Source organism: Oryzias melastigma, linkage group LG1, assembly GCF_002922805.2.
Source record: "Oryzias melastigma strain HK-1 linkage group LG1, ASM292280v2, whole genome shotgun sequence".
Taxonomy (NCBI): Eukaryota; Metazoa; Chordata; class Actinopteri; order Beloniformes; family Adrianichthyidae; genus Oryzias; species Oryzias melastigma.
Window position 1 is genome coordinate 29,056,751 of NC_050512.1, and position 13,305 is coordinate 29,070,055.

A 13,305-nucleotide genomic window follows, 5' to 3' on the forward strand; every position below is an offset into this window, starting at 1 on the left:
CTCTGGTAACTCTAACATGTTCTTGCTTAACCTAATTCTTTTTCATATCATCTTCATCGCAAGTTATAAACTCCTCCATGTTACTGTCTCTAACCTTTGACGAAGACGGGTGGGTCACGTCCACAGGAAGCCTAAAAGTCATCTTCCACGCTGCATTTTGCACAATGTGTTGAAAGATGGCAAAAGATCGGATGTATTGAAAAGACATATGACCGACTTAGATAGATCCTGCTTGCAATAGAGGCAGATACCATCCTAAAGAAGGGTATCCAAGTTCATGTAGAGGCAACACTTGAAAAATTGAAGAATACAGCTGTATGACCTCATGGTATAGTCACATACGACAAACTGGCCAATCAGATCCCTCAATAAGAGCATATGGTGCCCACCTCAAACACTCAAGACATGTTTAAAAGTTTCAGGGGTTGGAAGGGGTGTGGCTCTCCAAAAAAATCCGTAGCAAGAAAGGTTGCCTTAGAAATGATGACTCAGACTGTGACGCCCTGCTGCTCTGCTGCACCTTTTTCCATCCAGTCCTTCTGCTCACCTGGCAGGTGTGGCCAATGTGCCTTAATTGGCTTCTGCTGGCTATTTAAGACAGAGGAGGCCACATTAAGGCAGATGTGGAGGTGGTTTGGTTTGTTCTCTTTTACTCCCAACAGTCTTAGACTGCTGGGTTTTGTTATTTTAGTTTGGGATTGGACCTTGGTAGTCTTAGTTTGCGGGATTTTTTTTTTTTGTTGTTGTTTTTTAATCAACTGTTCTTTTTCTGGTGTCCAGTTTTTGTTATGGTCCCATTTTTGTAATTTTCCCTCCTAGATTTGAGCCAGGTCTGCCCACTGGGTCGATGACTCAAACCGACTCCGACCAATCAGTACTTTTTAACGTTGTCTGGTTCCAAAATGGCGACTGAATTGACTTAATTTCATTGGAACTGAAGGTATTGGAATTTTCTATTGGTGATGTCACAGGGGCTTTGTCCATCTCTATATACAGTTGCAAGAAAAAGTATGTGAATCCTTTAGGATTACTTGGATTTCTGCATGGATTTTCCACAAAATCTGTTATGATCTTCACCTAATAGAACTTCAATTATTGGTGCCAAAGGAGGGTCAACCAAAGTCCACCCTCATTGAATATTTACATGCTTTGTTTAATTAAATTACATTTTTTTGTATTAGTTTGACACTTAAACACAAAACTTTTCAACCGTTAATACAATCAGCGGAAACCGCCGCTTTTCTCCTTCAGAATCAACTGGAATTATCGTGTTAACTATTAAAAAAAAAAAATTACAGTAAATTAAAAAACACTGGTGTTAAAAGTTAAACTGTGTCTATCATGTCATGTGACTTAGATGAAGATCCGAACATATTTTATGACAAATTCACATAGAAATGCTTGTATGTCTGAGTGCAGACCGAGGGTGGTTTTTTTTGTCATTTCGAGCCCAATTTCATTGGTATTTTGGAAACTAAAGAGATGATGTGTACAGAAACGCAATGGAAGTAAATTTTTCTTAAGGGAATTGGTTTGACACAAATGTTTTCTCAACTTGCTCCACTGACGTACATCAAGCAGGTCACACAAATACAACGAAACACGTCGTAGGTTGGACGAAATGAAAGGAAAGACGTTTTCAAAAAGATAATCACAGTATTGCATTTATATACAAAAGTCTGAGCAGGTTCACAAGTGAACTGTACAGTACCAAATGACAGAAATCATTGAAATATATTTAACACCATTTGTTACGTCATACTCATGTCACCAAATAAAAAGAAATGCAGGTTTGAGGCAAACGGACATTTACAAACATCTGCTCAAAAACAACTGGACTATAAAAATACCAAAAATAAAAATAATAGACCTTATTGGTCTATAATGGAACAGCTTCAAAGCTTAATTGGAATTTATTCAGAGTCAGTGACTTAAAAAACAAAAAAACTCTGGATCCTCCAACGTCTTTAATTGGTGTCCATCTGGCACTGAAAGAGATGAAAGAGAAAATAAGGACAAGTACGTTTGATGGTCGACGTGACAGAGCGGCGCCCGTCCTCTCACCTGAGCATTATAAGCATCCAGCTGAGCGTCCAGCTCCTCCGCCGTCACCTGAGGTTTACCTCCACCTCCTCGGCCCCGCCCTCTGAAGCCTGAGCTGCTGCCCCCTCGCCTCCGTTCAAAGCGGGGCTGACCCAGCCGGCTTCGGTCAAAGCCTTTGCTTGAACTATAAAATAAACATTATTATACATCTCATCAGTCTGGCGTTTATTAGCAGAGTGACAGGAGGACCTCTGACCTCTGTGTGCCGGCGTCTGAGGGTACCTGCTGGATTTTCATGGGGAGACCTGGAATGAAGGAGATGTTTGAGTTTCTCCACTAACATTCAGAGAAGACTGCATGAGGACTGAAACTCACCATCGAGCGGGACGCCGTTGTAGTGCTTCATTGCTTTGAGGGCATCGGCTTTATTTACAAAGTGAACTTCAGCGACTCCTTTACTACGACCAGAGCGATCGTAGTGTATCGATGCTGTTTTTAAAGCTCCGAACTCTTCAAAGAGGTCCTAGAAGAAAACCAATAACCACACGTGAGTGATGCATGGTGATTACACATATACAGCCGAAGGTTGACGGAATTACCTTTATGTCTGAGTCAGAAACTCCAAAATCGAGGTTAGAAATGAGCAGCTTGCTGCTGCTTCCTCCAAAGTCGCCGTCTGCTGCCGGACTCTGGGCTCTCGGACCGCGAGAGTGCTCCTCGAACAGGTCGTGCTGCCACTTGTCTGGTAACTCCCTCGGCTGAGGACAGAAGAAAGCGTTGGTTTAGATCACATGTCAAAGTCTAGGCCCGGGGGCCGGATCTGGCCCTCCGAGTAATTCTATCCGGCCCTCCAGATCATTTTATTTTATTGTTGTTAATGCACCAATGTTATCTTGAGTTTATTTCTAACTTGTATAGTTTTGACAAAATATATTTTTATGGAGAGTAAAATACTGAAAGTTATTTAAAGTTTAAGTTGATTTATTCTGGAATAATTTTCCTGCCTTTTATTATTCACAATTATGTTAAAAAGTAACTTTTTTTTAAGCCTTAAAATTGGCATTCTGCTAACTTTATGGACTGTTTTGACATTTACCAAGATTTTTGGGGGGCTTTTTTGATTTAGGTTAATATTTCAGCTACATGCTAGCTGTTTTTGCTTTTTTTTTTTTTTTTAGTTTTTAGGCTAATTTGGCATTTAGCTAATATTTTAATTGGCTATCAGCTTCAGCGCTTTTAGCTATCAATTTCAGCATCTTCAGCGCCCAAATTCAGCTTACAGCATTCACACTAGGATTATTGCAAGCAAGGCTATACATCTAGCTCATAATTATGTTAAAAAGTTACATTTTCAAAGTTTTTAAAATGTAGTTTTAGCGAGTTCAATAAATGTTTATCCTGTTCGGCCCGTGACCTAAGGTGTGTTTTAGATTTTGGACCCCTGTTTGATTGAGTTTGACACTCCTGCATTAAACAGTAGTGAACCGAACCTTTTGGGTCCCCACATCTGTTGTAGACCCATTGAAAAGTGGAACGGCTGAAAATGATGAAGACGTATAGCGCTAAGCTAGCGTTTCCGTTTTCCTCTTTACGCCGGTATTCTTCTTAGCCGCCGATAATCTTCTTTCAAATAACTTTATATTCCTGTTATACATAATGTACCAGAACTAACGCAATTAAAAAGACGACCTCCATTGTTTCTGCTTTTCTCGTTGTCGCACTACAAAATGCGCCGTGAAAACTAACCGCTCAGTGGGAGAAAGGCTTAACTGAGTCGAAACGCTCACCAGAATTAATTGGTCCGTATCATACTACTCTTTACTGGACCGAACCGCTTAGTGGAAACGAGGCTTTGGGTGCATTCAGCCTAAAATGTGTTCCGGTGTTGTGCTTAGGTAAGTTCCCCCTGCCAGAATGTGTATACCTGTCTCTGGGATCTTTGATTTGTTTGGTAACACTCATATTATCCCTCCAAAAGCATAAAAATAAAGTGGATGACAGGGATATACTTAATTCTGAGGCTTTTGGGAGTTTATTGTTATGTTTGAATTATTTTTTTGTTTTAAACCTCATATTCTACGTAATATGACAGGGGGCACAGATTCTGTCAGGTCGCTGCTGATCCAACCTGCCAGAATCTGGGCCCCCAATAATTTGCGGTGGAAACAACAATTATTTAATCATTTTCTGTTGTTACATGCTTCCATCACAAAGTTACTTTCATAAATTGCGAGTTTAATTAGTCAAATGAGCGTGATTTTTCTTTATTTCTTAACACAAGAAGCTGTCGTTTCACATAGAAATATGTGGGGGGGAGCAAATATGAACAAAACCTCCCAAAAGCCTCAGAATAGTTTATCCTTTTATAAATAAATGGCCAAAAAACGTAATTAACGTACTTTTCCCCCCCAATAAAGTAGAACTTGGCTCTTGTTCTGAAGGAACTGGACCATATGAATTTTGAGCGTTAAAGGTCGTAACGTCCTGTTCTTAGCCAATATGGCGGCAGCGTAAAGGTGTATCCACCTGTACTCTAGTATTCTGAAGGTTTTCTCGTAAACAGAACATCTTCCAAAGGAGAGCCCTGATCACTATGCTCGACTTCAGGTGTTCAAACTCCTACAATTCATCCCAGAGAGATCTTCCAGATGATTTGGGTCGCTTTTATCAAGGGTTTTGTTCTTTTGTTCAGGATTATTGCTCATATTTTAGGATCAGAAAGTAGATCAACCAGTAAATGAAGAACTTGACTTTTCTGATTGTTACAGCTTCTATCTGCTTCTCAATCTTAAACTCACATTTCTCCTATAAAACTCCATTTTGAGGGTAAAAACTCTCCTCCTACGCACGTTAGGAGCCAAACCAAAGTCTCATTTTTTTTTTTTTACTCGTGACATTTCTCACACTGTGTGTGAAAGTCTGCTTACAATAACCTACTTTCAGGATAAATATTATTCCTCCTCAACAACAGCCGTCAGATTCTGGCACGTTAGAGGCGAGAAGCTTTGCCTCCATCTGCTGCTTCAGCAGAGGAGGAAGCGGAAACACCGACAAACTCTACAGATCGGATTGAAGACAGTTTGAGAGAAACAGATCACGTCTAGATTGACGTGTAACCTGATTATTACATCAGGTTTGAACCAAAAAAGGAGGTTTATCGAAACTTAGCCAAACACGTGTTAGGGAATATTATTTAGACACAAACAAAACGAGTTTTAAAAACGTGTTTTCGTGTGTGTGTTTCCTCTGTCATTCATACCCGGGTGTACGGTGCGGGTCTGTTGGTCCTCTCGCGGCTAAAGTTACTTTGTCGACCGCGACCCGGCGGCCGCGACGATCCGCCGGCTCGACCGGATCCTCTCTCCCGTCCGGACGGTCCTCCTCCGCGGCCTTCTCTTTTGTTCATTTTGATAATGTCGTCCAGAGACATGCTCATCTTATCGGCCATACTGACACAAAAGAAAGACCTAAAACCCAACGAGAGAAGAAAAACAAGAACAAAGACACCGGAGCGTCGACAGGCGGTACTTTCACAGCTTATCTTAATGGCGCGCTAACAAAGTTAGCGGAAGTTGCGTAAATTGCTCGCGGAAGTGACGGGTGTATTTCCATAAACCTTTTTTTTTCCCAGAATTATCAAGTATTGTCCAACCGTGTCTTCGTTTAACATCTAAGCTTTATTTTATTTTTTATTTTACATGTTTATTATTATTTTTTTCTTTTTGTAAATAACGTTTATAAAAAAAAGAGATCCTGACCTTAACTGATAACTAGTAAAAATAAACAAGTTATAATTCATTTTACTGGCATTTCATGAGTATTTTGCTGTAATTAGCCTGAAAATAAGCTTAGCACACTAAATGTAACTGCTTAAAGACCCACTTTAGTGAAAATTCTGTTTTTGATGTTTTCAACACGTTCTTGTAGCACTTTTATAATGATGGCGGACATATATAAAGTAATATAAGCTTAAAATTGCATTATGGAGTATTTCTTTATTCAAATTGTGTTGATCAGGAACGGATGAAAACCAGCGGTTTGAAAAAGCTCGGGTTTGTGACGCTGTAACTGCGATGGGTGGGTCAAAGTCTACCTTCTCCGCTACATTCTGAAGCATCAAATTGCAGACAAATTTATTAGATCCATTAACGTCTTAATTTTTATCATCTGAACCGCTCATCTAGCTCAGATTCTGCTTGTCGTTTTTGCAACACTTATGCTAACTTGGGATTGTGAAGGTTTATAAGCTAGCAGAAAAGAATGTAATAATAAACTCCTGCTCCGTTGCAGAAAATATGTCTCAAACGACACAAGCTTTTTGGATTTTTTCTAAAAACTTTATAATTAATCATTAACAACAAACATAATTCAATGTGTTCTGTGAATGTCTCAAGCAATGGAGAGCAGAGGCCACTAGGGGTCGCCAAAGCGATTCAACGTTCACTGATTCAAATAAGTTGTAAAATTATAAGAAAAAAAAAATCATAAAATTTGAGAAAAAGTCGACATTTTACAAAAAAAATGTTTTAAAGTTAAAAAAGTTATAATTTCTGAGAATAAATAACTAAATGTATTTATGATTTAAAAAGTCGTAATCTTACAAAGAAAAAATTCGTGATTTTTTAAAGTTTAAATTTTTGTAATTTATAAAGTTGTGATTTAATGGAAAAGTTGTGCATTTGGAATACATAAATAAATACATAGTAAAGGAGCAACATCCTTGATTAGTATGATCTCCATCTGATTTTTCTGAATTACCTGCAACTTAAAGCAAAAAAGTAAAGTTTCATGGTCTTTGTTGAAACATTTCAAAAGCAAAATATGTCATTCATTTTTTAAAAAAAAAAACACAACTTTTTTCTTGTTAAATTATAACTTTTTAATACACAAATATACCACTTAATTTTTCTAAATTGTAGTTTTTTTCATTACTTTATTCTTGTAAAATTTAGAATTTTTTCCTAAAATTTGCAACATTATTCTATTTTTTTCTTTTATGATAGTCCTAATATTCCATTGTGCATACGAATTTTAATTCAGCTACAAATTTAATATTTTTATTTAATTTCTTTAATGTTTAATCGTATCAAGAACTTTGCAGGAAAATAATTTGTTTAAAAAAAAGCACAATACTGCCATCTAACATTAAAAAAGTCAACCTGCATCATGTCTTTAAGCAGCACCATTTTGATATGTCCCCTTAAAAATCTGTTAGAAGAGAAACAGAAGATAAAAGTACTGCTGTTAACAAAACTTTATAATTTAAGATAATATGCATTTTATGTCCCTTTAATGTATCATTCTAATCAAGTTTAACTATAAACATTTGTGTTCATAACACAAGAAAAATTGCGATAACATTAGAAAAGAACACACTAGTTATTTTTGTTTGATTATAATGTTTTTAGCAAACAAACATTTCTTCATTTTCCTCATTCACATTAAGCTTAGTTTATCTCAGCACTTGCAAAACTGTGTAAATGTCCAAATCTATTGGTTTTGTTGGGATTGATGCTTTAGAATTAAATAAAAAGTTTTATGACTAAACAACTGTTCATGTTTTTATACTAGTTTCTGTCTCTCCCACCATTTAAATACATTCATACTAACTTAGCTGGTGATTTGAATTTGACTTATGGGTTCAGTCTAAGTGTTCAAACTTTTTGTCACCTTGCTAACTAAAATAAAATTAACAAAACTATGCATTTGATCACGGAATACAAACACATTTTCAATCAAAATAACTTTTAAAAACAAAACCCTTTTCCTGCTACTGAGATTTGAACATGGATGAACAACAGAGGACAGATCCATGGATATTTACACTGTCCATCCATCCATCCATCCATCCGTCCATCCGTCCATCCATCTGTCCATCCGTCCATCCATCCATCCATCACTCCGTCTGTCCACCCGCCCGTCCGTCCGTCCGTCCATCTTCCTCTCATCCTGGACCGGGTCATTTTCTAGGACAGTTTCTGCAGAGCGGCAGGAGATCATTGGAATTTTGGCTCACAGAGCAAGCCCGCCCCACTTCCCATTATCCATCCAACACATTCTCACTCCCAACTCGTCGTTGTTGACATTTTGGTTAAGGACCCTTCTGCGTCACTTTTTGACGTTTCAGCCAACTCCTCGTTTTTCTGATGTGATGGCTGTTCCCAATAAATCACAGTCCCCAACCTTCGGGCCGCGAACTAGAACTGGTCCAGTACCAGGACGCAGAGCCCACCAATACCCTTACCCGGTCTCCATCGATACCCTAACCTGGTGTTTGTTCGCGCTCAGTACCATGTCTGGTACCAGTTTGGGTCCTGTACCGTATCTGGTGCCGGGTTACGGTACTGGGTTTGGGTGCCAGAACTAGACCTGTCCCAAAACCAGTCCAGTACAGGATGCGTCCTGAGGACCAGTCTACGTCCTGTACTGCATCCTGTACCGCGTGTTGAGGATTGTGGACCCTTCATTTGATGAACAGCAAGCACATCAAAGAGGAGGAAATGAGGACACCCAAAACATTAAAAAAGTGACCCGGAGGGTCCTTAAAGAAAAGTCAACATGTGACGACTAGGGAAGGAGAATATGTTGATTCATCTGTTTAGATCAGGGGTGTCAAACATAAGGCTGTATCCAGCCCACCAGATGGTTTAATCCAACCTAATCGTGAAGAAAAAAAAACATTTAATGATGTTGAAAAAAAAAAATCAAGTTTCTAGCCCATTCCTGTGGCGAGTTATGGTTCTTTAAAGAAATGACTGCAATGTACAGGTCCACCACTAGAGGGAGCAAAAGAAAAGAAATACCAGCATAATAAGAAATCAAGAAATAAACATAACCAACAATGTAATAATAAGTGATTAGGCTACTTGGTTGTTTGGGGCATTTTTCCAACTAAGTATAAAACAAAACTACAGATAATAAGTTGACCAGCTAAATATTATTTTGCTATTATGTTACTGGTCCCGCCCACTTGAGATCAGATGGGTTGAATGTGGCCCCTGAATCCCGCTGATTGCATTTTTGACGTCACAACTAAAATAATTTTCAAACAACATTTTGCTAAACACAATTTTCATTGGAGTCTTTGAAGATTAAAAAACATCGACATGGACAAAAAATTCTAACTTTATATTTTGCTCTTTTATGTTGCTCTTGGTAAAGTTGCTCTGTCTGAACTCTGCAACATTTCTGCCTCACTGTCATTTACCCATTAATTACTATATTTATTGTCTTTCTGTTTTCTGTCAGCTCTCTCTGCATCTCTCTACATTTTCTCTGTGTTCCAGGAACTTTTAAAGATAACTGTTTTGTCTTGAACAGAAACACTCAGGTCATTGCATGAGATGAATTCCCCATAATGATGTTATTTTTTATACATTTTTATTTATTCATTATTTGAGCTGTTCAGACTTCATTCTAACCAACAATTCACCCTGTTCAGATACAGCAATGTATTTTTATTTAGAATTATAATTATAATATATATATATATATATATATATATATATATATATATATATATATATATATATATATATATATATATATATATATATATATAAGAAATAAATACATGTTTGTCTCTGTTGAGAAAGAATGTCAAAAATGGAGTAAAGCTATTTCCACCTTAAGTTAACATGAACAAAACCACTAAACAAACATCTGATCTTTGCATAATTTCATAAATTATTCAAATTTGTTATTTGACATAATGTTTAGTGATGATTATTATTATTTTAGACTGCAGTAAAACTGAATGGGGATCACATTTTTGTATAGTAAAAATTCAAAAATTCTTAAACATGGAAGTTTTGTTGAAATTCATTTGACATTTCCACCTTTTATTTTGTAGTAGGTGCTGTGATATACAGAATTAAAAAAAAATCAAAATAAAAGTCTAATCCACAAGAGTTTTATGTTTTTCTAATCCGTTTTTTAAAAAGTGCGGGTGATTTTTCTGCTCAGCCTGTTCTAAGTTTTTGTCAAATATGTTCTCCAGAGGTATTTATGTGAGTCACAGACGGAGACCGAGAGACTGTGAAACAAAACAATTTGTTGTTTGCAGAGCTGAACTTTAATTGCAGAAAGATTTATCACATGAAGCTTTTTTTAATCACAATAACACAAATACATGATTTAATTTGGTTAAACTTTACATAGAATTCAGCAAAAGTTTTTGTCCTGATAGTGGAGCAACAAATGCCAATAAGAGGAAGTGACAGGATGAATAAACTGAAGAAACAATAGAGTTTCTTCAAAATTTTTTTTCTCCTGTTATTGCCTAAAAACTAAGGAAAGGAAATTGTCTTAAGCGAGAGTATTATCCATATAAATGGTTCATCACAATGTTTTTTCCACAGTACAGAGCTGTTCTTAACTTCCTATAGAGAGAGACGTTACATATTGAATAAATGAAGTTCATGAAGCTTCATAAACTTTAAGATGGATGCTTTTTTCTGGTGGGATAAGAAAAGCATTAAAGTAAAATCTTTAAAAAAAATAGTCAGAAGTGGTAAAAAAAGTGAAGAATGTTAATTTCCTCCTTTACTTCCTTGATTTCTATAAGTGCATACATTGTCTGAATTTGATATTATTTAAAATAACTGTAACACTCAAATGATTAACTGGAATATATAGTGAACTTTGTAGAAATATTGTATAGATTTCAGAATAATGTAAGTTTACTTTCAGTGAGCTGTGACTTCATGAGTGCAAAGCTTGTTTTGGCAGTTATTTAAGCAAGACTGGTTTAGTCTTTTACTGTTTCAAACCAGATTTTTCTGTTTAATCCTCCAGTGCTCCTTCTGCCTCCTCTTCTTCCAACCCCTTCAGGTGTAATTTGAGTCTAAACAGAGTCTGAAAAACAAGTTTGAGCTGCCTGGTTGTTTGCGCCTGCACAGGTGCTGCACTGCATTCGCCCCTCATTGTTTTTAACGCATCGAAACACATTCTTAAGACCCAGATCCTTTCCAAGTCTCTCAATACCTGCTTTGCGGTCCTTATCCGGAATGTGCTGCGAATTATTGGGTTTGTACAGATATGAGAATACAACAGCATAATGTGTCCACTTTTTCAGTTTTTTTAAATAATTAAGGATGCTTTCTTGATGGTTTTCATTTGTACACTTGACGGTACAAGGAGCTGCTAGAACATAAAAAAGCATCAAGTCATTTTTGAGATCAGATTCTTGATTAATCAAGTTGTCAAAGTTTTGAAGAACTCGATACTCTGCATGTATATTTCCTTTGGTTCCTTCTTTTGGTTTTGGGATAAATGTCGCTGCAACAATCCTGCCTGTTTTATACACGTGCCCTCCCATTATCACATTCTTCACCTCCTCAGCATTCTTAGTATTTAGGACTTGGTGGAAATCAAATGTGCCCACTTGGTTCTTTATTTTTGGGATGCTTGCAGCTATGCTGAACATCTTTCCTGGGCGGTAGCTAAAATTAGATCACATGAACAAAGGGTTAATGCTCATTTGTAGATTTTAAATGATTATTATGATTAGTATTCAAACAAAATCAATTTAAATACAAGACAGGTATCTCAAGTGCAAAATCTCAAGACAACAAAAAGACTGAAACACACTTCATATAATTTTGCTGAACTTAAATGTAAGTTTTTCTCCGTAAATAAATATATTATCGAAATAATCAAATATTTTAGAAAATTAGAGAAGCATTTTTTGTTTGGGAGGTGTACTTACTTTGTCCAAATCACATTCACCATTTGAGCCAGATGATTCTCGTCGATACAGGAGCAGCTTTGAAGAAGAATCACGCTCATGATCACTGACATGCAGAGGAGTCCTTCCATCTGAACACAGAGCATTGGATTCCAATAAATAATAATAATAAAAAAAGACGAAAAGAAGAGCAATGAAGAAAGGAGGGACGATGTTATGCTATTAACTTAAAATGAGATTTCAGAGCAAGAAGTAAAAAGCTATGAAAAGAATGCATCAGATTCTTAAAAAGTAAAACATATAATGTTAGATGAAAAATTATACGAACCTTATAGGAATACTGGGATTTCTACAAGAATTGAACAGAAAATGTGCTCTGATATGAAAAGAATCTTGGTTACCTTCATCTTTAAGGATGATGTGATGATCCTGAGATAAACCAGAAATGTTTATTTAAATTTTTAAAATAAATTCTTATTTTAATAAATATAACATAGAAATAAATGTCAGACAGATGTTTTAATTATCTTTTAAGTAAAGTTTTAGACCTTATCGTTTATTTATTCTGAAATTCTCCTGCAGTAAAGTGACAAAGTTTTACCTGTTAAATTGTCTTGAGAGATGCTGTTGTTGCTGCGTCAAAGAAGCTGAAGTTTAGTCAGAGATTGTGGTCAGAACGCAGAAGGAGAATCGTTTTTATAAGGTGAGAGGAAGACCTGACATGTCCTTATTTGAACAAATCTTAAACTGATGAAGAAAGAGGAAGAGAGCGAGAGAGAGAGTTTCTGGACTAAAGTTAAAAAATGAAATGTTTACTGCAAAAAATGTTTGGTTCTGGACTATTTATGCAAAAAATGAGGCCAAATGCATTTGTATTTACTTTACAATGCGTCATTGCATTCGTAACAAATCCAAACCAATGAGTTCAGACACAGAATAGAATGAATAGAACAGAATTTGACAGAAGTTCTCAGTTTTGTTGTCTTTTCGCAGTGACACCTTGTACTATTTATAAACTGTGGTGACACCCGCAAACATCAAGTATGTGCAACTCATTTTAAGCAGGAATTTAGTTTTATGATCAAACTAAACTTCAATATGAGCTTTTTAAAGGCCTCGTGAGGTGGCAATTTTTTTTTTTTTAAATTTAGAAAGTCAATGGAACTTGGAAAACGAATCTGATAAAAATATTCACTTAAAATGATCCAGCGCGATTTTATTGATCATTTTATGGTCGTGCACAGCTTCAAATTTGGGCGATAGGTGGTGATGGGCGGGGGCTGCGCGTGACGTCACTTCAGGGATCCCAGAGTGTAAACAACAATGGCGGACGGTTTGAGAAGCGACGTAGACCACGATTTAGCGGATATTTCTTTGGATGAAGGTGATGAGCCTTCATCAAACACAGGAATTTTGACGACACAGGGTTCGGAGGGTGTACAGCCCTACCAGTTTGAACCGGAGGTTTCCTCATCTGAGGATACAGGGGCTTCGGATGACGATGGTGAAAGCTCATTCAGCGATGGCGGGGAGAAGACGATCAAACTTGACTTTTTAGAGGAATTAAAAGTTGT

General features: G+C 36.8%; 2 protein-coding genes across 3 annotated transcripts; both read right to left on the reverse strand.

The window, feature by feature from the left end:
• Positions 1 to 1,636: 1,636 nt before the first annotated feature.
• LOC112157564 (aly/REF export factor 2) lies at positions 1,637 to 5,897 on the reverse strand. The gene is made up of 6 exons (XM_024290372.2): positions 5,303 to 5,897; positions 2,643 to 2,801; positions 2,419 to 2,566; positions 2,300 to 2,348; positions 2,065 to 2,227; positions 1,637 to 1,988 (listed from the first exon to the last, which is right to left on the reverse strand). The coding sequence occupies exons 1-6, from the start codon at positions 5,489 to 5,491 to the stop codon at positions 1,968 to 1,970; spliced, it is 729 nt and encodes a 242-aa protein (XP_024146140.1). The 5' UTR covers positions 5,492 to 5,897; the 3' UTR covers positions 1,637 to 1,967.
• Positions 5,898 to 10,111: 4,214 nt separating this feature from the next.
• LOC112157242 lies at positions 10,112 to 12,978 on the reverse strand. 2 transcript variants are annotated; one of them, XM_024289878.2, is made up of 4 exons: positions 12,333 to 12,978; positions 12,133 to 12,160; positions 11,753 to 11,862; positions 10,112 to 11,486 (listed from the first exon to the last, which is right to left on the reverse strand). In XM_024289878.2, the coding sequence occupies exons 2-4, from the start codon at positions 12,136 to 12,138 to the stop codon at positions 10,889 to 10,891; spliced, it is 714 nt and encodes a 237-aa protein (XP_024145646.1). In that variant the 5' UTR covers positions 12,139 to 12,160; positions 12,333 to 12,978; the 3' UTR covers positions 10,112 to 10,888. The 2 variants fall into 2 exon arrangements, with proteins under 2 accessions (XP_024145646.1, XP_036069815.1); XM_036213922.1 differs by lacking the exon at positions 12,333 to 12,978 and having other exon boundaries at positions 12,133 to 12,280.
• Between the last annotated feature and the right edge of the window lie 327 nt (positions 12,979 to 13,305).

Bases quoted from the DNA above. Each gene is read 5' to 3' on its own strand.
- LOC112157564 (XM_024290372.2), bottom strand. From the start codon at position 5,491: ATGGCCGATAAGATGAGCATGTCTCTGGACGACATTATCAAAATGAAC. The intron at 2,349-2,418 runs GTGAGTTTCAGT...CCTTCATTCCAG, and splicing joins CAACGGCGTCCCGCTCGATG to GTCTCCCCATGAAAATCCAG. The intron at 2,228-2,299 runs GTCAGAGGTCCT...TTTATTTTATAG, and splicing joins TCAGACGCCGGCACACAGAG to TTCAAGCAAAGGCTTTGACC.
- LOC112157242 (XM_024289878.2), bottom strand. The intron at 11,487-11,752 runs GTAAGTACACCT...ATCTAATTTTAG, and splicing joins GTGAATGTGATTTGGACAAA to CTACCGCCCAGGAAAGATGT.